This window comes from Nyctibius grandis, chromosome 7, assembly GCF_013368605.1.
Source record: "Nyctibius grandis isolate bNycGra1 chromosome 7, bNycGra1.pri, whole genome shotgun sequence".
NCBI classification, from domain to species: domain Eukaryota; kingdom Metazoa; phylum Chordata; class Aves; order Nyctibiiformes; family Nyctibiidae; genus Nyctibius; species Nyctibius grandis.
In genome coordinates, this window is record NC_090664.1 from 42,657,294 (window position 1) to 42,681,471 (window position 24,178).

A 24,178-nucleotide genomic window follows, 5' to 3' on the forward strand; every position below is an offset into this window, starting at 1 on the left:
ATTGCCTCTATAGCTAAGCAGTGACTGGTGACAGAAGTTGCCATCCTGCATGTCTATACCATAAACAGTGTTCCTAATGTGAAACCACCGTGTGCACCTTACCTAGAGACCAGACAAAATGAGGGTGTAGATATATATTTATTTTCACAGTGGTTTATGCCACATGGGCAAGAATAAGTCAACTGGAAGAAAAACAGCCTATTTTTTTTTTCTCAGATTCATTTTCCAGCTGAATCCACCTCCCTTTGCAGGTCCCCAGTGCAACCGCACAAATGCTTGGGCAGGGTAGATGGAGAGGGTCAGCAAGGGACCTAGGGATGTGTGGGCAGGACTGTCCTTGGATGTCAAAATACTCCTAGCACCTCATTTATTGACTTATCCTTTGGTCCAGAGGCTTCCCCTTTTGCAGCTGTCTCCTCTCCTGTATCATGGGGGAGGGCAATTTCCCTGTGCATTAATATTCCAGGGGCATCACAAGAGCAGCAAAGCCTTTGAAGAGTAGAGAAGCTCTTTCTAGCTATTTCCCTTTGGAGTCGATTCCAACACAAATCCGCGGCTGAACAACTGTCCAGTGACTAATGCAACAATTGTACCTTGACCAGTTGCAACATTGCACTCAGGACCTTTGTATATACTCAATTTCCACTGAACCGAATAGGATTTCAAGAAATTTCTGTAACATTTAGTGAAATGAGGGCTGTGGTTGGGAACCAGGGCCCAAGCGTGTTTTCCCTTGTTTTATGGTCTCTTCAGATATAGGGAATGTACTAAAAAAAAATAACATTTCTCATGCACATGGGAGTTGATGCAGATGGGATGAAAAGGGCGCTGACTGCTCAGCCCTTGCCCTGTTGCACCCTCTCTGGCATTGCTCTCAGGCACTCTGCAGGCACTGACTGCCTTTAACTGCATTACTCCTATTTTCTGTTCCTTCGATCTCCAGTACACCTTGAAAGATTGCATTTGAAATGTAAAATAAAAAAAAGAACTAATTCCATTAACTCAAAATAGGTCTCTAATTGACCTCTTAACACGGTGTATTTAACATGACACCGTACCATTTTCATATGTAAAGAGGATAATTCTTAATAATTCAGTGCTTCTATTTTCATTCTATAGAATACATCTTCCAAGGGAGTGGGGAGAAAATTGTGAATTCCTGTCATTTATCACTCTGCCACAGAAATGAAACTGCAGCTGCTACTGACATGAAACAGTACATTTTACACCTGCCGTCCTGTCCTTTGCTCTTGCAGTGTTGGACTCCAAAAACTTTCTACTTCTGATATTAATAAACATATTGGAAATACGCATGTGAACATACTTTTTCTTAATCTTTTCAGTAATAGGAGGGAGAAGGTCTGAACAATCAGCATTTTCCATCGCAGAATTCAGCTCAGACTAAGAGTTATTCTGAGGAATAAAATGTACGCAGAGCAGAATTAGTTACTTTGCTTTCACATCGGGCTCGTACGCAGCATCTCCCCCTGCCACCTCCCTGTCCCCAGCCAGCCCATCACCTCCACCCCCAGGATGACACTTCGCATTTAATCTAACACTCTCAGACTAAGCGGCCGTGTAATTTACTCCCACAATAAGGTCCATTGCAACTGCGGAGGTGATGTAAAGGGGAGTTTGTTTAAACGAGAACCTGATCCTTAACGTTAAGCCTGCAGACCTGTGTGAAAAACCCTCTTGTTCAGGCTGACAGCAAAGACTTTAATTTGCATTCAGTCTTGCATTCATCTGGGATGTGTGTGGGGTTTTGACTGATGTTTTATTATTGTTTGGTAGATAAAAATATTTAAATTAAGAACAACTCAGTTGCAGGAAGGGCTTTATAGAGTCATCACAAACACTTCTCCCGCTGCTGGGAGCGTAGGAGGCATGGTATTTTTCTACCACTTAACATGTGAAGTCTGACATATTTTAAGAAGATTATCGAGCTGTAGCTTTAGAAATCACCTTAAACATGAAAATAAAGAAACAAATCAATAGTCTTTTAATAATTTCCCATTTTAAGAGGCAGCAAGTTACCTTGTGCTTCACTGGACCCTCAGCACCAGTGCGAGAGGAATTGGGAAAGGAGGTGGGCCTTCACCGAGATGGAGTGTGACAGCTCTCGGTCCACTGGTGTCTCCTCGTTCGGAAACACTATGAAATAGCAGCTTCATTAGCGAACACACAAGGGAAAGCGTCATTCTCAGATTTGCAGTATTTCCTCTTCTCAGGGACTGTGTATTTTACATAGGTGACAGTATGTTTGTTACGAACCTGCCTTCAAATCTGTGCTGACAGGACACGCTGGAAATTCTGCGTCCAGACCAGGGGATTTCTTAACCGTAGGCCTCCGACATCTGCTCCACACTTGTTCCACAGCTGGAACACGAACAGAGCTTTTAATTTTGCTCTTTGAATTTTGCATTCCTGTTTTTAAATGCTGTTTGTGTAATTTATGCCTTGCAAGACTGCAGAAGTTTGGTGGAAAGGAACCTCTTCTTTACTTGAACTCTCTGAAGTGCAATATTTCTCTTGGCTTAATTTTTTCCCTCCTTCTAAGCTTATGTATTATCTGACAGATTGGATCTATTCTTCTCCAGCAAGTTATTTGAACATGTACTTGTAGTTGCTTTTAAGAACAGTACAGCTTTCAGATAATTTCGTAGTTATTTTATGTGCCAGATGTGGTTTGTTTTCCACATCTGGAGAATTAGAAAAATGTTGCGTAACATCCATCCGTTCTTTTACAAATAGAAATTAAAATCTACAGATAAAAGATAAGCAGGTCCTGCAGAACCCAGTGCTGCCTTATTTCACTTGTCTCTTTATGCTGCAGTGAGTTCAGGCTTGCAGTCACCTCCCTGCCAAAATACGAGCTCATGGCTCAGCTTCCCTCTCCCTGGCCTTCCCCAGCTCTTCTGCTTCTCTGCACTTCATTGACTTAACAAACATGCCCATTGACCAGAATTTGAAGCACCAAAAGAAACCCTTCTTTATTCCAACCTTCAAAGCAAGTGGAGTAAGCCTTTTGATTACTCTCCTTTGATTAGTGTCACCTACATTAGCAGATTTACTTTTGATATTTAGAATTTTATTAAAAGGTAAGATGTGCCCTGAAGTTTATCCAAGCTTTGTGTAAAGTCTTTTTATTTCTTTCTTTTGGGAGTTATTACATAGAGGAACAGCTGGTGTCTTTAAGTTATTATAAAGTGCCCTGAATACCACCTCTGAGGGCTGTGGGATAAACCCATGGAAGGATCCCCCTGACTCGACGCAGAGAGATGATGCATTGCTGGGCTCTCACTCCCTTCAAAGGAGGTTAAATGCAAACAAACACATTTAGCTCAGTGGGGATCAAACAGGGCAGCCAACACGTGCATCCAGCTGAGAGCTCTGTGAGATCTGGGTGACACTGACTTTTTTCAAAGGAAAAGATGGAGAAACAAAATGATTTTATGAAACCTGTGAAAGCTGCCTTTGTGAATCACGACCTAAGAAATGGAGGTATCAGTTTGGCAGAAAGCTAAATTTACTCCCAAGCTCCAAGATAAGAGTGACTCATCTTTCTTTTAGAATTGCTTGTGTGTGTGTATCAGTGTGTGCACCACTTCAAATGTCCATGAGACGGCATTTGTCACTGTGTGTTCCCTTTGCGAAGCATCCTGTGTCGCTGAGTAGTGCACAGAGTGGAAGGGCTGCCACGGTCCACGTTTCAGTTGAGGACAAGAGTAAATAGCCCAGTACAACACGCAAAGCCGGACAGCGCATAAATTACTGATGTGCCCAATCTGCAGAAATCTACAAAGCAGTGTCCTTGAGACATTGTACATATTTTAACATTTAAATTAAATATGTGTTTAATGCATTCATGCCATAAGTACTTTACGGTCACCAGCTCTGCAGTCTTCTGGACTTAAAACCTCCAAGAGGTACAAAAGGGAATATCCCACACGTGAGAGAAGAGGTGTCTTCTTCAGATGCCAGGACTCAGTATCTTTCTGTTTTATTTTTAATTTTATAGACAGAGTAGATCAGGAATTCACAGATCAAGTCATTACGGCTTCAAAATGTTTAAATGCAAGCCACTTTGGCATTAGAAAAATACGTAAGTGCATACGCAGCATTTTCTGTTTTCAAGGTGCCACAAATGTTAATTAACAAATGAACCTTGCTTGCCTTAGCTAGAAAAGTCCCTCTGCCAGTCTTGGACTTTCCCCCAAAAGCCAACAGCAAAGGCCTTTATTGTAACTGCTGGAGTAGCACTGGGCACAGATCATGTCTTGACTAATGGGATGTGATGCCATAAAAAGCTTTAGAGATAATGAAACCATCTCTTAGAAGTAGTGCAGTGAGAGGAGGCTGGACTCTGTTACAGGAAATGATACATCTCCATGCCCGTGCTCCCAGCAGGCAGGACTTTGTAGGCAGCTCTGTCTTCACCCCACCACAAACCCACCAGCTGACAGCAGTTTCCCTGCTGCTCACTGAAAAAACTGTGTGTCGAATGGGCCAAAAGAGATTTCATCTCAAAGGGCAGGCTAGCACGGGTCTGCAAGGTGGGAGTGGAAAGCCTTGCGTGCTGCTTATTTCATTATCCCCAATCTGTTTACACAGGGATATAAAGACACAAAGTGTTTCACAGCCAAGTGCCATAGGTGGTCCTTCCTCAGGGAACGTACACCCTGGACAATTCACAGACGGAGTTGCTATGAGGGTGGGTTCTCAGCAGAAAAGGAAAGATGCGTTTTAACCAAACAGGTTCAATATATTTTAGCTTGTTTGGGCAATGTTCAAATATTACAGCTGCAAGGTTCCTGGGTTTCTAAACTATATTTCGTCCAGGAATTTGGAGGTAGCCCATGGGGAAAGCAAACCAGAGGAATCATGTCTTGAAAAGGAAAGAGAGCTGCAAGTCTCTTTATTTATGAAAGATGTTCTTGGTAGCAACATAATGAAAGTACTAGAAGGAATGGGGAGCACAAGGAGGTGGGCATCACATACGAGCAAGAGAGGTCTGCCAAGGAGGTTGGAAGGCGCAGTCCGTGACTGTACAGAACTCAAAAGTGAGGCTGAGAGCCACAGAGATGCAGACTTAGGAAGGTGCATGACAAAGTCACAACAGAGGAAAATTATTTCAGTGGGAGCAGTTTGGGTAAGACAGGATTGGCAGACTGAAGGTGAGGCAGAGCAGAAAGCGGATGAAGAAACAGGTTGCACTAAACTGAATCACAAGGTAACATGCCATGGGAAATTATTCTCGTTGTGCATTTCTTTATATCTCCTTTCCAATTCTACGCCAACATGTCATATAGGTAAATCTTAACCTCATTGGGGCTGAGAGCTTATTTTCCTAATTATCTCTGTTGGCTCTGCATCACTATAATTGAAGGGTTCTGCTCTTTTCACAGCATGAGCTCAACAGCAAGAACACATTGTGAAAGAGGAACCGATGTGCACGCACATGCCAGAGGGAAGACCTGACAGCTCATGGTGCCACTGGCACAAAACCAGCACTCAGCTGAGCAATGAGCATGCAAGCCATTTCTCTGATTATGTAATTTCTTAATATAAATATCTGTAGAAGAAAAACATTAATGTGACTTCGACAGGACATTTCTTCCCCTGATCTCAAAGCACACTCCAGAGGTGGTGGTATCTAGTCACAGTTAGAACCGGACACTGGGAAACTCAGCAATGTCTGTGCATCCAGATCTGGATCACTGCAAACTTTTCAGAAATGCTACTTGGGAAGAGGAAGGGATCAAAACACTATTGCCCATAGCATCTGCCAAGAAATGGCGCTTCTGGATTCTACAACTGCTTATTTGAGAAACCATATTAACACCTGAATGCTGCCTCATTGCATTGTGTGAAGCATTTCTGAGATTTAATTTTGTGCATTATTCAGATTCATATCATTAACCTGCAATCATGCTGGTCAATAAGTTCTTTGATTTTGATGTTAACTTTCCAGTATCCCACTAATTGACTCTTGAGAGAATTACAGTTAGCGCTCACTGTAGTGGAGCACTGAAGAACCCCAACTATTGCAATCTTTTCAAATCAAAATCACTTGAAGAAATAAAATGTTTTTAAGGAGTTGAGAAAAACCACTGGATTCAAAGAACAGAATAATGAAATTATTATAGACAGCATCTCCATTTTCATTCTGACCAGTATTTTGTGATCAAACGCAACACCTTGCATGTGTCATATGACAAACATCTATTTTAAAGAAAAGTTCCACTGGACAGATAAGTACTACACTAAATTAAAAGGTACCTCCGTGTTTCCTACAAAATTTAAAGTGAATAACCTAGGGAAAAGCACTGCCTGACTGCTGAGAAATGATACATAAAGCATGGCAAGAAATGCAGGGTATACTCTGTGTACGCATTTAAATGCTCCCTAGTTACCCCTGATTATAGCTCGCCACATCAACAAAACATCTGGTCTGTTATTTTTCTTACATTGAAACCTCTTGGCCAAACAGGAATTTTTATCTCAAAAGCAGCTGAAACCTTTGTTTACCATCTCATAGGACATGCTGTTAGACTCTCGTGCTGAAGATCTTTTTTAATGACATGCTTGATGGGACTGAACAGTGTATGTTCACCAGCTTTCACCTTCACTATCAATAACAGCACAGTTCCTATCTGAAATGTCTTCTGTAATTGTGTAATTACACACCTCATTTATCCAATTGTTAAGCCAAGAGTCTGATTAAATATTAACAACTGCTTGGTTCTCCTAGTGTCATTACTTGGAAAGCAACCCTGTAATCTCAGGTAACACATGATGGTAATTATCCTTCACAGTCACACTTAGCTGAAAATCCAGCACAAGCAGAGCAGAAAAAGTTGCCTAACAGAAAACACATTATCTCTCTGTTCCTCCTTACCTTCATGCTGCCCAAGCCATGTACCATGTGTATGGACTGTCCACGACAGAAGAGAAAACGGGTACAGAGCCCTGCCGAGGAGAGCAGTGGCTGGTTTGCTCCTCTAATCCCATGCTGCATAATGAGAAATGGCAGCCTGGCTTCTAAAGTTATAATGTGATTTTTTTACTTCAAGCCAGAGAAACGCCAATTTGGTTTTGCCCAACCATCCTTTCCCATAGAAAGCAAAGGGGAGAGCAGAGCAGCTCGGCTTGCAGCTGGCAACGCGAGACCTGGGAACGATGCTCTTGTCACCTGGCCTTGCATCAGGGGGAGCGGGCCCTGTGAACTTCACAAATTATTAGGCAACCTTAGGTGAAATACATAAACCAGGAGCAAGCTGCACTTCTGTTGCACTCTGCATGGGAGTATCACCAGGGTCCTTAAAATAAATGTTGCAGAAGAGAGCATCAAAAAGCTATAAACAACCCAAAGTGATGGCAACCAGATGTTTTGTTCAGCGGCAGCCCAGGCCCTCTGAGCAGCACTGTGCACCGCTGCCCACAGCCCTCACCGAAGACCTTGGGACCTGGGGGACCCTGAGCTGTGCGGGGGGGACGACCAGGCACCCTCTGCCTCAGGGAGCGGGACCACATCAGGGGGGGATGTCTGAATTGGAGACCCTGAGCCGTAGGCATGGGGGGATGCATGAGGGTGGGCCTTGCGGAAACTGATCCAGCAGATCCCCCATTTCCCAGCTGCTGCGGCGGCGTTAATAGAGGCTGCCTGGAGCAGCGGGGCTTTCCCCCCGTTAACATCTTATTATGATGAAAGGAACAGTTTATACCTCCCAGAGTTATTGCTTCCAGGCTGCCTGTAAACTCAGGTGAAACCTTGCATCTGGTTCAGGTTTTCAGGCCTTCCGTTGCAGTGGAGAGGACAGGGCCATAACCCGTGTGTGAGGAGAGCAGGGCTGGGATGAGGGGCTTGCCACCCGTCGAGCTGGGGCCACCAAGCCACCGCTTGATGTCTGCTGTGCACAGCTTGTCGTCTTCCCTCTCCCGTGGTGCAACACGGCACGGCGTGGCTGGTGCTGGCGCATCGAGGTGTCAGGCACAGCCGTACACGGGGCTGCAGGAGGGCAAGGGGTCAGGTTTGCTCTGAGACCTCTCAGAGCATCAGGGTAGGCTGCTCCAGAGCAGGGGATGCAGAGCGGCTCTGCAGCTGGTGGCACAAGAAAGCCCACGAGAGAACTTTCTCATCCGTAATACACTGCAGTTCAGCTCAGGCTCCCAATACAGAGCTGGCATGGTAATGAAGGCAGGTAATGAAGCTGAAATAAGATTTGCAAGATCAGAGTCACAAATCAATAAACTCCATCAGCTGGGATCTAGCAGTTGTCTGAAACAACAGGTTACAGCAGCTGATGAGTAGTTTAAAGTGGGGGAAATTAATTAAAAGTAAGACCAAAATATGATCAGAAAGCATGCTCTCCAGCTGCTAGCCCTATAGGAGAGCAAAACCCAAGAGAAATAACTACATTCAAGTATATCCCTTAAAACACAGCTAAAGCAACCTCTTCAAGGATGGATAAGACCTTTATATGGTGGGCACGTTATGCTACAAGTTACCAAATAGCTCCTCGTTCAAGTTTTATCTGCCTCGTTTTGTGATTCATAAAACTGAATTACCAATTCCTGTATTCTTTCTGAAATCCACTTTAAACAACCCTCATCACCCCTCTGCAATAATCATGCCGTGATACTTGCACCAGTTGTGTAAATAAAGGCTTCGGTGAAATAGCATCAATAGTCATGACTCTCAGCCCCAGCAGGGATTTTTTGGAAGCTGAGTAAATGCTTGAGCTCGCCTCACCAGTGTGCAGCTTGCAGGTGGGACATGCAATAGGACTGGGAAGCACTGGGGAACCCCCACGCTGTCTCCAGCGTATCAGCACATGGCAGAACCCTCCCTCTCCATAATTTTCCTTTGCAGCCAAAGCCAAAAGAAATGGGATTCAAGCCAGAAGTTGTACATACGGACAGGAAAGGCAGCAGAATGCCAGTGTGGCCACTGAGGCAAATAGTTTGCCACTTGTAATTTATTTTAAGGGGAAAACCCATGCCAAACAAAAGCATCCCACCAGAGTCACAGAGTGAGTCGGAGTGGATGGGCAAATGAAGCCTTTGTGGTTGATGGATGAAAAGCATATGAAATCTTGGCCCAGACACCGGTTTCCAGCTTGTGCTCGATACCAGACGAGCTCAGGAAAGGAGGCACTGACATGGCCAACATTCCTGAAGAGGTTTCTGGCTCATTACAATCTTTGAATATTACACTATATAAAACACTTAAAATTATGTTGTTGCTATTTGAAGGGATTATAACAACTGATCATCAGAAAACATCGAATAGGCCTCTGATAAAAAGTTGAAGAGAATATATATCAAAGCAGATTTTTGCAGCACGTCCCTCGCTATCTTCTGTACTGCTGCAAGAAGTTTCACTGAAAAATAAAATTACCTGGAGGAATAAATTTGTTCAGTTAAGGCTGACCTGAATACAAGGCTTTTTTTTTTTTCTTCTAGCCTTGCACAGACATTTTACAAACAATTGTTTTCCAAAACAGTGTTATTTTTCTTCACCGATTGCTGACATTGATGCTACATGCCAGGAGCCTGACGTCCTCCCAGTGATGCAGAGGATCCCATGAACATGATCGCCGCTCTGCAGAAAAATTGCCCATTTCCCCACAAAGACGTGACTAGCTGTTCAGAGAGCCAAAGCACGGCTGAGGAGCCTTTCAGAGGAAGCACAGGCACACCACCCTGAAAGATAACTCACGCTCCTTCTGCTGCCTTCACCTGTGCAGCACCAGTTCCAGCAAGGAGGCGATTCCAGGAAACGGAGATGTACGATCTCGGGGAGCCACCTGTGAAAGCCCACACAAAAATGCTCCCCAGAAACCTTCCGGCCTCATAAACTTCTCACGGGCCCCCGAAGGCCATAAATTCTGCAGAGCCTCTCACAACTGTTTCAAAACACTTAATGTTTTCCTTCTGCTCTGCGGTTTCCCTGCCCACGGTGGGGATCTCTGCACCCACCTGATACTGAGCCTGGCTGAGTACTGCTCCATATGCCAAAACCCACTATGGAATTGAGCTAAACTGTCTTAGCTGATGTCTGTCTAGGTAAGACATCGATGCCACTTCCTTATGATTTGATTTATTTTAAATTAAAAGGAAAAAAAAGCAACTGAGGTAAGTATTTGAGTTAGATTTTCGATTTCTGGTGTCAAGATTTAAGAAATCAGTGAAACAGGTTAATGACATCAGCTGAACTGAAGAAATAGAGTGTGGGACAAGCATGAAATTTCTCTCCATAAACATAAAAACGCTAATTAAAAAGCAGTATTCCAAACAAGGAGAATAAGCTTGTAAGGAAGATGCCTTATCCTGTCACCTCAGAGAGGACAGCAGGAGTTACTGAAATGAGATACTGAAAACAAAACCAATCGGCAAAGCAAAGTTAACGCTTACAGGTAAGAAGGCGTAGGGGTGCGGACAAGCCCAGTTAGACCCCGCAAAGGAAATTAAACGGGAATGTGAATGTAAACCTGGAAGTGCCCATAACCCACCTGAAAAAGATTTTGTTGCACAGAAACTGGGAATAACCAGCCTATCTCCCCTGCAAAACATCTATAAAACAAAGAGCCAAAAACACATCATAAAGAGGGAAAAAAAACCAAGCAACCCCAACAATCAATTGTAGCCATTTTAGTCCATCCTCAATATTGAACTATGATTTGGAAACATTTGTGAAGTCAAAAGATAATTAAAGACATGAAGGTCTGTATACGCTCCCCAAAGTTGTCTGCCCTCAACCTAATCTCGTACCATTTTTCAGTAAGATGAGTGACCTTTCGCACAGGTGCTGTACAGAAATTGGTTGTTTAATCAAGTACTTTTGCCATGGGCAGAAGCCGGCCAAGAAGACGACTGTGGGCTGTGCTGAGATGGGAGCCATCAGGTAAAGATGGGTACCACCATTTTTGAAGGCTCAGCATTTCAAGTTATTTTATTTATTTTTTATTAACCAGGTGGGAGAATCCTAATGAAATCTGTAGACCTGGCAGAGTTAGTTGGTATTGTAAGGGTGATGGGAATACTGGAATATTATGTAGGAGACTTAAATGACTTTGTGGGTTGGAATGTTAGAAATGGATTAAATTGGACTGCCCCAACTCCACATCATGCACTTGGAGATACCTAAGTGGAACTGGACCTTTAGCATGGAGACTTGTTATTTGGCTTTGACAAAGAAGAGGACTATTAGTCCACAAGATGATTATGAGCTACCAGAGCAATGAGGCAGTAAGGAAGGAGATCAAACTTTATAACCTAAGAAGTTTATTATTATCACTCTGAGCCTCACCCACGATTTCTCAGGCTTCCTTCTACCAGGTGCTGAAACAGCCCCAGTTTTCCCCACGGCCTGCGGCCCTCACGGGAGCTGCCGTAACCCTCCCGCCTGGCAGCCGCAGAGCTCCCGGGACTGTTGCAGGGGCAGCCGGTCTCTGCTTGAGCTCCAGCTCAGGGCACTCACACCTAACGTGGAGAATGAGAGACAACAAAATAAAACCACATGAACACTTGTACTGTCTCCGAAGCTCGGCTGAGTCTGTAAGCCATCCTCACAGCACGGCAGTGAAAGCGATGGGCTGCTCTTCCCAACCTGCTACCGTCTCCAAAATCCTCTCCTCTCTCTGCACCGGCACCCCAGGGCTCAGGGGCGAAGGAGAGGGCTGCGGGCTCCCCGCTCCCACTCATTAACCAAAGCGCTTCGAGTGCTGAAGTATCAAACTGCAGCAAACTGAGCTTTACATGGATTATTTTAACATGAAGCCTGTATCAGATTTCTCTAGCGAAGCATTTCATATGGGATAAAAAGTATTCTGTTCCCAGCAACGAGTCACGTTTTTCTTATTCGGACACTGATGGAGCCTGTGAACAGCTCTGGTGGTAGCAACACCATCCTTAGGAGGGCTGCAGCTCAGCACCGGTGGGAAATGCTGAAGTACCAGCAGCAGCCTTGCTGTGCTTGCACTTCTCCCCTGCACTGGACGCACGTCTCCCCAAAGGAACAGGGATTGCACTACATGCCCATGGGTGCACTTCAGTCAACTCGGATGCTGAGCTTTACCACCTGGTAAAAAAAAACACCTGGGTTTTTGTTTGTTCATTTCTACTGTTTTTTTTAAAAGTTTCTTACACATTGAATGACTAAAAGGGATTTTGCTGGAAAGGACTGATGCACACAGAGAGGAGTGGAATACAGGTAGAAGGACCACAAAAATACTGTTTGCCACAGCACACCTGAAAACCAACCTGCTATTACATTTTCAAGGCTGTTTCTCCAATTACATTTCAATCTTTCTCTATCTGAAATCCCTGAAAATACTTCCTGACCTGCTTAATTACTTTTCCCAGACCATCTATAAAACATCAATCAATAACCAATGCTTACAGGTAGGAAAACTCTGTGAGAGGGAGAAAAATACAAAGCAAATAATGTACTTTTTAACTCTATGGAAAGAAATCACTCTGTGGCCATCCACAGCCATTCTTCAATTAGTAATTTCTATTTAGCATTAGGTACCACTATTCTTTGCAGAGACTATCTGGGATTTTTTATGCCTACAGTAAAGAAAATGACAAAATAAGGAATTTTCTCTGCTTTCTGCCTCAGCAGCCACCCCCCTGCGGCAGTCGACAGAAGCTCAGTGAGCCGGAGCATTGCGTACCTGTGTAGAGTCTTCACATGGGGGATGCGACCATGTGTGAAAGAGCAAACAGGAGGGGAGGAAAAGCTCCCCAGTGAATTTAACATGGAATGAGGGACCAAATACTCTTTCCTTTTAATCCCTTGCAGTGACTTTGGCAGATATAAAAAAAAATATATAACTTCTCAGTTATCTTTATTTGCCTTCGTTCTTACCAGCTCTGGAAATACTTTTGAATTTCTTCAGCTCCTCTCCAGCTTTTATTGCCTAGTTCGGTACCTTCTGCAAACTGCAATTTGGTGTGTGAGTTCAGACCAATTTATTCTAACTTGTAATTACATACAGCAATTAACCTCTTTCTCCGTAACTACACAAATAAAACTACTTGTTTTACCTCTGCCTCAGTTTAGGCTTCTTCACAGAATTTCACTCTTCATCCATAATTACTAACGCTTGCTGCATAATAACCTACCAGTGAGGACACTCACTGAAGTCCAAGTGAGGTTCTTGTACTGGCATTTCTTGACCTGTTGTTCGGATTGCTGTAATCAGCACAAGGAACAGGATTTTTCTTGTTACACACACAACTCTCTCATTAATTAGAAGAGATAAGATATGCTGCCCCATAATTCAAATGAACTCTCTCTTTTCATCGTACGCTCATGTACACTTGCCCAGCGCCATGGCTGTTGGCTAACGGGCAACCACCACGTGCCAGAAGGGGCTGGGTGTCACAGATGTCACATCACGGTGTCAGTCCTGCAGAGGTTTGCAATGAGAATACTATTAACTGCCACAGAAATACCCACAGTGTCTACAAATTAAGTCTTTGCAGGATCTCCTCCAATCGCCTGCGGGGCACCCACCGCAGTGTCCCCCTCCGTAGGCAGCTCCTCCGGGAGGCTGGAGGCAGCACCACGGCCTCTGCCCATGCTGCGACCTGGCTCTGGCTGAACAGCAGAGTGAATCGAGTCCTGTGCAGCTACAGCACCTTGTTACGGGGCAACCACAGAGGTTGGGACAGGGGACCGCAAGGCACAGGACTTGATATGGCTGGCTCTGCGCTTGGCTCACCTGGGAGCAGGCAAGCCTGGACGCATAGCGACCTCGACCCTCCTGAATGAATCTCACTCCTGAGACACACTAGCCTTTTGCGCTCTATGAAAATGTTTCCAATATATAATATTAATATTCCATCGGTTGAAATATGGAGCAGCTCAAAGTTCTCCCACCCAATCACAGCTCTGGCCATTAGTACAGCAAACTATTAAAACCAAGTTAAAAAAGGAAGGTGGCTGCATTTACCATGCTGCTTTATTTCTCAGAAGCTTGGCATTTAGAAATAAAATAATCACTTCAGTTTGACAGCAAGAAAAGCACTATTTGCTGTGTTGTCTGAAAGCCTTGAGAAGGATTTGGATACATTTAAAGGTTTATTAGAATAGTGACAGGGTTTCCCTGTGCAGAGCAAGGATGCTGGATGGCTATGCTGAATTGATACTGATGTGTAACTGATTATAATGAGGGGCAAGAAACTTGAAAGGTGAAAAGGTGAATGGCAAGAGAGTTAAGGCTTCATTATAATGGCTCTTTTTTAATTTTTCTTTTTTTTAAACTGGAGACTTGTCACTGTAAACTGAAGATTCAGCCGCTTTGCAGACTTAGCGATTAAAGTTCAAGCATCTCTTCTCCACATCAAAGCACTACTATGGCATTATAGCAGAGAAAAGAATATTGCAAATAAATGCTGCACAAAAAACTATGCAACAATTCAAAGCGACATACTTCGTTCTGCACCTCTCCCCTACCTCAGGGGGAACTTCTCAGTCCTCCAAAGCTACAAGATCTATCATTTTCTTCTGGTTCGCAAGTTTTTCTTAATCATATTGCAGTTTCATCAGAGCAGTTGAACGGCAAGTCTACTGTATCACAAATTTTATCTGAAAGGTACACGTTGGGGATTTTTTGTTTTTTTTTTCTCAAGGCTTCATTACACTGTTTTTACAGTTCACACTCTTTTTCCATTTTTTTCAGCCTGGTGTTTGTCAAAACCACTGCCACATTTTAGGTACTCCAAAAATATTTTGACTAAGAACCCTCTAAACTTACTTTTAAGTGAGAATGAATCCTAACAACTTCATGAGCTAGAAAGCTTTCAGCCTGAGAACGCTTTCCCATGCCTCACAGCAGCCGTATCTCCTAGAACAAAACCTTATTCAATGCTGAGTAAACAATAATGCACTTCCCCACTCTTAAATCTAACTTGTGGATTTATCATCTCTTTCCTTGGACACAACTGCAAAAGGGGAATTATTTTTCACAGCTGACAGTGGGAATGCGGAGCCCAGGAGGCAGAGAGCCCCAAAGACCTGACAGTCTGCTTGAACTGTGCCCGAAAAAATGCGATTCATCTGAACGCTGCAGAGAAGAGGGGAAAAAAAAAGGATGAGCCTAATTGGTTCTGACTATAAAAGTCAGATCTCAGTTTTCTCTAGAGATGCACATTGCAGGAAACACTATTAGTGAACCTGGACCCTTTTTAAAAGGGCTAATTTAATCAAGCACTACCATAATTTGGGAATATGACACTGGTAGGAGATTTACATATAATATTTCACAGTAAAAACTATCAAATGTTTGTCACTAAATGACACCAAATGAATCATTTGGGAGAAAGACAATGCATAGTAGTGGTAGCCAAAGGGAGCAGTCTTGCATACAACAAAGCTTCAGAACAGACAATTTGTTGAGCCCTAAGTCAAACCCCGATCCTATCTGCTATGCACAAAATGAAAACACAAGACAAAAGCTCAAAGAATAAAGAATGCCTACCATGAAGATACGGGGACGATTTATTATCAAGTGACGGACGAAATGAGTTTGGTGTCAAAATACCCTCTTTGTGCTGCACATGATGGTGAATGTTTCTAAACACGACCTCTTGGCTGCAATGAGGAGCTTTTGCTGGGCAGCGTCCCCAGGATGGCTGGCCGAGGCGCAGCGAGGAGGCTCCCAGCACGCCGGAGGCCAGCAGGTATGGAAACCGCATCAGATTTACCCCGCGCTCCTCTGCCCGCGTGTAGAGCTTTCGGATGGATCCTCTAAGGGCTTCAGGCTTCTCATTTTTTTCAATCTCTCACCTTACATAAGCACTTCATTTATCAGAAAGGAAGGGGAAAAAATCCATTCCGTGTTGAAACAGACTGCCACCTGCATTGCTTCCTAATGTAAGCAAATCCCAGTGGAAAGGTTTAGCACCAGGCTTTTCTGCTGGACCAATAAATCACTCTCAGAAATATCGTTTAAACCTTACATGTGGCATTAACCAGCAAGAGTAGCATGTTTTTTAAAAGAAATTCCAACAATTCAACAATTAATCCAATCTCCTGGAAGAACTCAGGTGGCCACTGTGTATTTCAGGATTCAGATCAGCCATAGATATATTAGCAATAAAATAATCACAGTGTTACTGCATTTTAATAAAACAACTGGAATACACTGTACAGTGTGACACTAACACACAAGTTAAAAATGTTCCACAGACTTAATCCTTTTATCATTTTGTGCGTGATCCTGTGTGTGTAAAGACACTGGAAATGCTGCTCTTGAGAAGATGTGAGACTATTAACCTGTGCAGACATCGCGGTTGTCTCCTGGTGTGCCGGTATCCCATCATTTACCAGCTCAGCTGTCTTACGAGGTAAAAATAAAATGGTGCTTTGAGTTTAACAGGATGCAATCAACTTACAAACCATGGCTGGGCTCTGCTGTGCTGTGCTCAGGAGAGTCTAAAAAGTGGATTAGGAGAGCAGCACACAAAACAGCATGAAAAAACCTAATTCTTCCCTGGAAAACTTCCTCTCCGATTATTCACAAAATAGAATAAAAATACATGAGCTTTCAAACAATCTGTACCACTTCTCTATTTTATAGTTCACTGCAATTGCTTTTAATTAACTTGCACAATTTAAATGGCCTGAATTCTAGAGCCAGTTCCCTTTAAAAAAACATCTTCTTGCAAACTTTGATTAGCTCCAGAGAAAAGATGGCAGATGACTTTAAACGGCATGAAGGTGGATTTATTGGCAAGAGTGTCAGGTTTGCACTTAGCAAGGAATTGGCAGATAGCAGAAAATGGCTGGACAGGATTCAAACTCCAGGGACTCGGAGCTGAAAAAGGATTTATTTGAATAGCAAAGTATAGCAGGGTATTTACTTCAGTTAAAATTAATAAAAGCTTTTAACTAAAAACATGAAGAAATTAAATTTCCAGTGGAAAGCAACTGCATTGCTTCAAAGCTATGGTCACGGGGATATTTACTGCTTTTCCCCCTCACCATGTCATTTATTGCTTCTGGCAGTAGGAAAGTATATTGATCTCCTTGATCGAGTGTACGTTCGAAAGTCAGGTTAAACCTGAAGCTGCACAAAATTACTTAGCATACAGAAAATAAAATGCTTTATTTTAGTCCTAAATCAACTGTAGGAAAAAGTAGTATATTCATTGCATATGAAAGGCACAGAGCCTGAAGTGCCAGAAAAAGCAGAGTAGGCAAAGGAGCGTAAGCAGCTTCGCACAGGTAGGCAAGAGGCTTGGCCATGGTCTACAACAACAAACGACGGGGCTTTGTGCAGAAAGAAGTTCTCACTACTCACTACTGAAGGATCAGCAGCTGAAACCGTAATTGGGTTTGGGGGGATTTTTTTTGTTCCAGGTTTTGTGCTTTCTTTATAGATGTCATAAAATTGCTTATGCCAGTGCTTAAAATATCAGCTGCCATACCGAAGCCTTGTTTACACCTGTGACTCCACCACTGGAGATGGACCAGTGCTAACAGCAACAGAAACGGCTTCAGAAAAGCCAAGCACTGCTCTGCTTCCGCGCTGGTGCTCAGCCCTGCTTCGGGCCGGGGGCTGGCCCAGCTGACCTCTGGGGTCCCCCACAACCAATGCTTTCATGAAACATTCTGCGAAACAGCATTCACAACTGCTCAATGACAGGCTTTTGGCTAGTAGCAAAGATGCCAGACACAATGCTGACTTTGTTGAACCAGACATTTATAAGTTGTGTTCAGATGGAACAGCGCGCAGAAGATGCTGAAAAGGTAGGGTAGCTACAAAAACAGAAATAGGAAAAGCCAAAAAGCAAAAAGAGAAGGGAAAAGAGGGAGAAGAGGGAAATCTCAGTCACAGTGTCTCTGAATTGCTGCTTTACACCATCAGATCTGTGTGAAACGCTTATATGGAACTTCCCCGATTCTAGTCTATGATTCAGACTTGGTGATGGGACATTGCAGCCCTTTCCAACAGCACACAAGGACCCCAAATTACATTTAGGAGCTGCTTTTTCTTACAGCAACCATTCATTTTTTTTTTTCCTACTGCTTATCAGTGTTGTATCTGCAGCAAACTGAGTGAGCCGTTTTCCTATTTTGCTAAGTACTGATGCAGCATTTGATTTCACTTTTATGGACTAAAGCTAAAAGAAGCTTTCCTCAGAAAACCAAAAGACCACATTTCAGGTCTAGTGGCAGCTGGTCTCAGCAGCCAGCATGTGGCTCACCTAACTACAAACATGTAACTGAGACACCAAAAGAAGAGGACATTCATGAAGTCAGTTATGCTATTTGGAAGAGCTCACGCCCAAGGAAGCCGAGGATGCTCCAGACTGACGTACCTCAAATGGGAGCAGACCCTGGAACCATGTAACCACAGGAGGTGGAAAGGAAAAGTTCAGACTAAGGCTACAGGACACTCCCACATACACAGACCATCAAAGGCTAGTTATACTGAAGCCTGACCTTATATTCAATACATTGTGCCAACCTTCATCGTCACTACTTCCGTCGCATATTTCTTTAAGTCTTTCTATTAAGTCCCCTAGAAAGTGTCTGAGTATCTACATGCCTTGGACCATGGCACAACAGCAGAAATATTTAACAAAATTCATGTCAAAGAGAAGGTATGGACATTTTAAAATTCTTACTTCCTCCCTTGGCCAATCTAAATGACTCCGGATAAGAACAAACTGTTTGTACCTACAAGACCCATCATCTATAAATTTCATCTACAGTGGTTAATTGTGCAGAGAAATCCACATATGATGGACTATTTGCTTACATAGCTCTTTCCAACAGAATTTTCTTTTCACTGATTTCATCTGTAATTCTAGATTAAATTAGAAATTTCTGCAAAACAACCTCACAATAATGTTTCTGTATTTGTCAGCAGCAGAAATAATAATTTATCCCATCACTCCTAATGCTTACATGGAAAATTCAATAAAAGATGAAAAAAATGAAAGGGAGAAAGCTTCGTTTGTACTCAACAGAACCAGACCTATCATATTCTAGACCACTGCTACTACTACATCAATAAAATTGTCAAACAAAGCACAAGCAGATGTATGCTATTGGCATTTTTTTTAGGATTTCTTGAAGGTTTCTCAATAAGGTATTAGAAATTCACTCAAGTCTGAAAAACAAGTTATTTTTACACTCAAAATTTGCAGTTTCTACTTTGGAACTGCACAACAGTCAGCCACATAAAGTCATATACCAGAGTCCAAATCTTGCATGTTGCCCCACATTGTGCATGTATATGTAAGGTCACCAAGACTATTTTAACTCCACAGACATGTCTGCTGTACGGAGAAAAGAAGTAAAACCATTTTTTCCTGAATCTTGCTTGCAGGCTCAGGTCTTCTTCAGTATTCCTAACCAAGAAAATGATGGCAATTTAAAAAAAAGTGGAGAAAATCCTACAATGTGACAGATCAGCTATAAAAGCACACACTGAAATGAGGACAACCTTTAAGCCATCAGAATTTTCTCCATGAGACCAGATTTTTTCTGTGTCATACTCAGCATGCAGAGATTTTCATTTTTCAGAGCTATAAGGAATTTGACAAGTAAACCTACCACAGTTAATAGCATTTTCATCTTTATGCATAATAATCACAAACATACATTGTACAGTCTTGATAATAATAACTGACAGCTGAATTTGAAGTATACGTTTCTTTCCAAAATAGATGTGCATGTAGGTTGATGTGTTGTAGAAATATAATATACTACATGGCTGAGCCTAGATAAGCTGGTGATTGTCAAACGGCAGCATCACCTGCACAAAGTCAGGGTTGAAATCTGCTCTCCTAAATACCTGTTCATCCTGCTTATGACACTTTCTCTAAAGAGCTCAGTGAATAGTAGATAAAATAAGTATCTAATGAGGTATGACAGAACCTCTAACGGAGCTAAACAGCAGAGATCGGAATTCTAATAAATAAATGAAGTAAAACATTTACTGCCAGCAACTACGTCAAGTTAGCCGTAGGAAACGGTAGCTCTGCAGCTGGAGAAGGGCAATACTCTGCAAGCCAGAGAAGCGATGGAACTCCTCCAGCTTTGATTATTTATGGTGTGATGATGAAGGAACAACTTTCTATGCAAGGAACAGCTTTAAAGTTGAACACTGAAGCTGAAACAGAGATTTAATGAAAAATCAGAGGGGAACAAAACTACAGCTACAAAAACAATAACATTCGTTTTAACAATTTAAAAATATAATTTATGTGCAAAAACAGATGTTAACTTGTCCTGCTTCAAGGTAAACAGCAAACTGTATTCATAACAACCCTTCCTCTGAACAGCAAACACGCACTATTTAATGTTGCCGTAAATAAGGCTCACTTCGTGCCTCCAAATATTATCAAAATGAACACAAATGCAAAACAAACACATTTTAAACAAAGGACACATCTGTATTTAATGCAAAGCTATTTTCAAAAATCCCAACCTTTCATAATCTACCATAATCATAATAGCCTGAAACATAAGATTGCTTTCAGGCTCCAAAAAAAGGCTTCTAATTTTAAACATTTACGAGGCCACTGAGAAGTGGCTTAGAACCATACTTTAAAACATGTTTTCAGGCTTTAAATTGCTGAAAGCTGAGACCCCTTCACCTATTTGGCCTGGACTAGAGAAAGGGAGAGAAGCACAAAAATATGATGAAACGGCAAGACTGTACATGAAAATTCCCATTTAAAAAAAAATGCAGCCCACTCGCTCGTCCCAGACCTCCTTCCTCCCATCATCACTGCAATTCCCCCCCCTTTTACACAAAATGAAAGGGAGTGACTCTTCTCACCTGATAACCACCACCAAACAACTCACCTACATCGCTGGCTCTGATGCACCACCGTTTTTAACAAATACTTTTTGAAAATATTTTTGAAGGACAACTCTGCCATCATCAGTGCTGCTCCTGAACAGGACGGACTCCGTGTCACAGCTGCATTCATTTCAGCTCATTTTAAACTATACCAAGGAAAGGGTGATATAGCAAGAAACATGATTTAATGTCCATTCTAAATAATGAACATGAACCTTTTTAATGGTTTGGTTTTTCTTCCCCAACTTTTAAAATGCATGCTTTATGCTGGGAATGAACTTCCCTTTGATATATTATAACTATGTGAAAGAGATATATTATAACTATGTGAAAATGTGTTCTCACATTTCTGCTTCAGGGAAAACACCACGCTGTTTGATTTTGAAAGTTAAAGGATTAAGATGGGGAAAAAACCACTTCTAAATGTAAACACTCTACAAAGTTAAATATAGTCTCAGTTTGATATGAAACACTGACCTTAAAATTAGCTGCTCCTTTCCAAATACGCCATACATTCTCCTCCATCTACTCAGTGAAAATAAATATCAATATATTGTATGCATTAACGGATGGGTGTGCCATACCCAAGAGTATGAACAAGTAGTATTTTTAAAGTAGTTCAGCACACAAAAGTAATCTATGAAAACAAAGAAACAATCCAAAATATGTATTTATAGCAACAGATAGTAGGAAGGAAGTTTTGAAAATCCACAGGGATTCTTTCACCTTAGCAGGCACCTGTACAGTTCTATAAGCATTTTCCTTTTGTCTTGTATTTTTCTTGGCTCCAGTCTTATAGTTCAACGCCAAGGCAAAGCACCATACAACAAGAAATTACATTCAAAACTGTTGGCTCATCAAAACTGTCTTTACTGTTTAAAAACAAAACAAATACACAAAATGTTGCAACATCTTCTGGAATCTCACTCAGAAAACCCAACATTTTTAGATCTCTTCTCATGTTCTCATCGCAATTTTTGCAAAATAGTGAGAAGCCACCCAGGACATTTTAGGAATGACTCCATCATTGCAGTCCCTCAATTACAGTCTGACCACCAGAAGAAATGGATAAAGTAGTACTGTAGAGACAGTATTGGTGTATTTTCCAGTTTACCCTCTGATGTGCTGTGACTTCTGTTGAACAATGATATTAGTGACTTCTTATGCTGCCTCTATTATTGCTCCTAAAATAATTCAGAGGTACATAAGGCTTTAAGTAATAGCAGTTTAAACACCAGTTTCAAATTAGATTCAATGGTTCAATGACCTTTTCATCAAAACTGAGCTTCAGAACTCCATCTCCTTACAGCCCGAACGGACTTTCCCCCTTGGAGATGTGCTGCAATGGTCACTTACTGTGCCTGCTCTGTAGCAGGGGACACAGCACACGCCAGTCCTGCATTACAGTCTGCTGCAGTTTTGCATCCTGGTAAGGCAACTCTTATTGGCTCCTGACATTGGAAGGTTAAGGTGCTGCAAGCAATTCCTCTAGTACAGTAAATCTGGCAACACAAGTGAAAAAACCTCATTACCTGTACCACAGACTTAGAAGTGAAGGAACAATTTCCCTTTAAAGCCACAGACTGGGTCAGCTGCAGAGGTACAAAAGCTATACACCAAGCGTGTTAAAGGCAGAGTGCTAAAGGTGTTGGCAGCAGTAGTGCTGCTGTCACAGGAGGTGCAAGGAATATGCTAAACGTTAACTGTGAAACATGCAGTCTGTTGCAGAACGTCAAACTTCCCAGGAGTAACCAACTCAGATTACTATTTTTAAAACAAACTTGTTTTTTTTTCATAAAGCAGTGAAGCTTTGAGGGTTCCATCTTCTGTGTGGCAACTAACTCATCTTCAACCCAAAGAGCTACAGGCAAAAAAATACATGTAGATTTTTCACTTTAAAAATCCAAAGATGCTTGCTGTTACCAGGACAGAATATAACACCTAGAAGACCTGCAAGCAATGAACATGGTTGAAGACACTGAAATCAAGAAAACAAGAATTAAAAGCTCCTAATTTAAAGATTATAATGCTCCTGAATGCCGGCTGCATATATGCACATTCAAATGATTCAGAGAACTGCATGGAAATATACATTTACCACAAAATCTGGAAGTACAGTTGGGACTGAAATTACACTTTCAGTCTGGTTTGCCATTTCATTCAAGATTGATATTACTTCATATAAACTGATTTACTTCTGTGTGTATAGTATAATTTAACTTGAGAATCTTTTTCCTTGATGTTAACCATCAGCATTGAGTATTTGCTGCTGCTAAGTTTCTTAAGCACGAATTTTAAGTACAGTGTTTCACAACCGGCTTGCATGTACCCATCTGGAATGATATTGGATAAATTCACTTTCTATTTAACAAAATAAAGGTTAGCATAACTTAAAAAAACCCAACAAAACAAACCTCTGAACTGATACATCTCTTGAGTTAGTTTAGCAACACAGCAAAAAGCCATAAACAATTTGGTAAGGTAGTGGATGTTTTTCATAGCATTGTAGGATTGAACTTCAATATTCACCGTTATTAGAAAGTTCAATAATTCCTTGTTTTGATAACAAACTAAAAATTGTCCATAAAGTGGAAGGGTCTTCACAGTTATGATGACTCTGCCAATGATTACAAAGATCCTCTTTTCTTCCAAATAACTGTTTGCATAAAATGCAGTTATAGCCCGCTTTAGACCACATTTCTATTTCTTCGCTTGGTGTACCAAAACCTACATTTTGCATCTCCTTGGCTGCTTCACCGCTTCCTGACTGAGTCAGTTCATTTTTAGATAACATATCGACATTATTTTGATGGTGAAAGTACATCTGTCTTTTCAGTTTTGGAAAAGTATAAACCTCCTCTTCATGGGCACTGCATTTTGCTAAACGTCTTCTCTCACTGCGCTGTTTCCAGATGTGGGTTGCGTGTTTTATCCGTTCCCCCTTAGCTCCTCTATTTCCTTGCAAAACTCCTTCCTTGACTCTTCCCTGGATCTCTTCTCCATGAGAGCACAGTAAGTGAAACTTCATTTCACCAAAAGAGTATGCAATAAACTGGCATCGACCACATCTGATCTGTAATTTCACTTCTCCTGGGTTATGGAACAGGTCCTCAAAATTGCACTTATTTCCCCTGTTAAAAAAAGGAAATATGAACTATTTCAGTATTAGCTATGCACAGAACAGAGATGGCAATTTCTGTCCTTATAAGTTCCAAGAAGAGATGACATTCATGAAACATTCTTTTAATTAAAAACAGACACCATTGCTACAGTATCTAATTTATTTGGAACAGGAAAAAAAAAGAGAAATAAAATAATAAGGCTGATTAGGAAACAACTAA

General features: G+C 41.9%; 1 protein-coding gene across 7 annotated transcripts in view; it reads right to left on the reverse strand.

The window, feature by feature from the left end:
- Positions 1 to 19,989: 19,989 nt before the first annotated feature.
- The window catches only part of ZNF438 (zinc finger protein 438), a 57,436-nt gene continuing 53,247 nt past the window's right edge, over positions 19,990 to 24,178 (reverse strand). For 5 of the 7 annotated variants that reach the window (XM_068405352.1, XM_068405349.1, XM_068405351.1 and 2 more), the window contains one exon: positions 20,157 to 23,968. In XM_068405352.1, coding sequence (XP_068261453.1) covers positions 23,356 to 23,968 — 613 coding nt within the window. In that variant the 3' untranslated portion in view covers positions 20,157 to 23,355. The other 2 variants (XR_011048554.1, XM_068405350.1) reach the window with 2 other exon arrangements.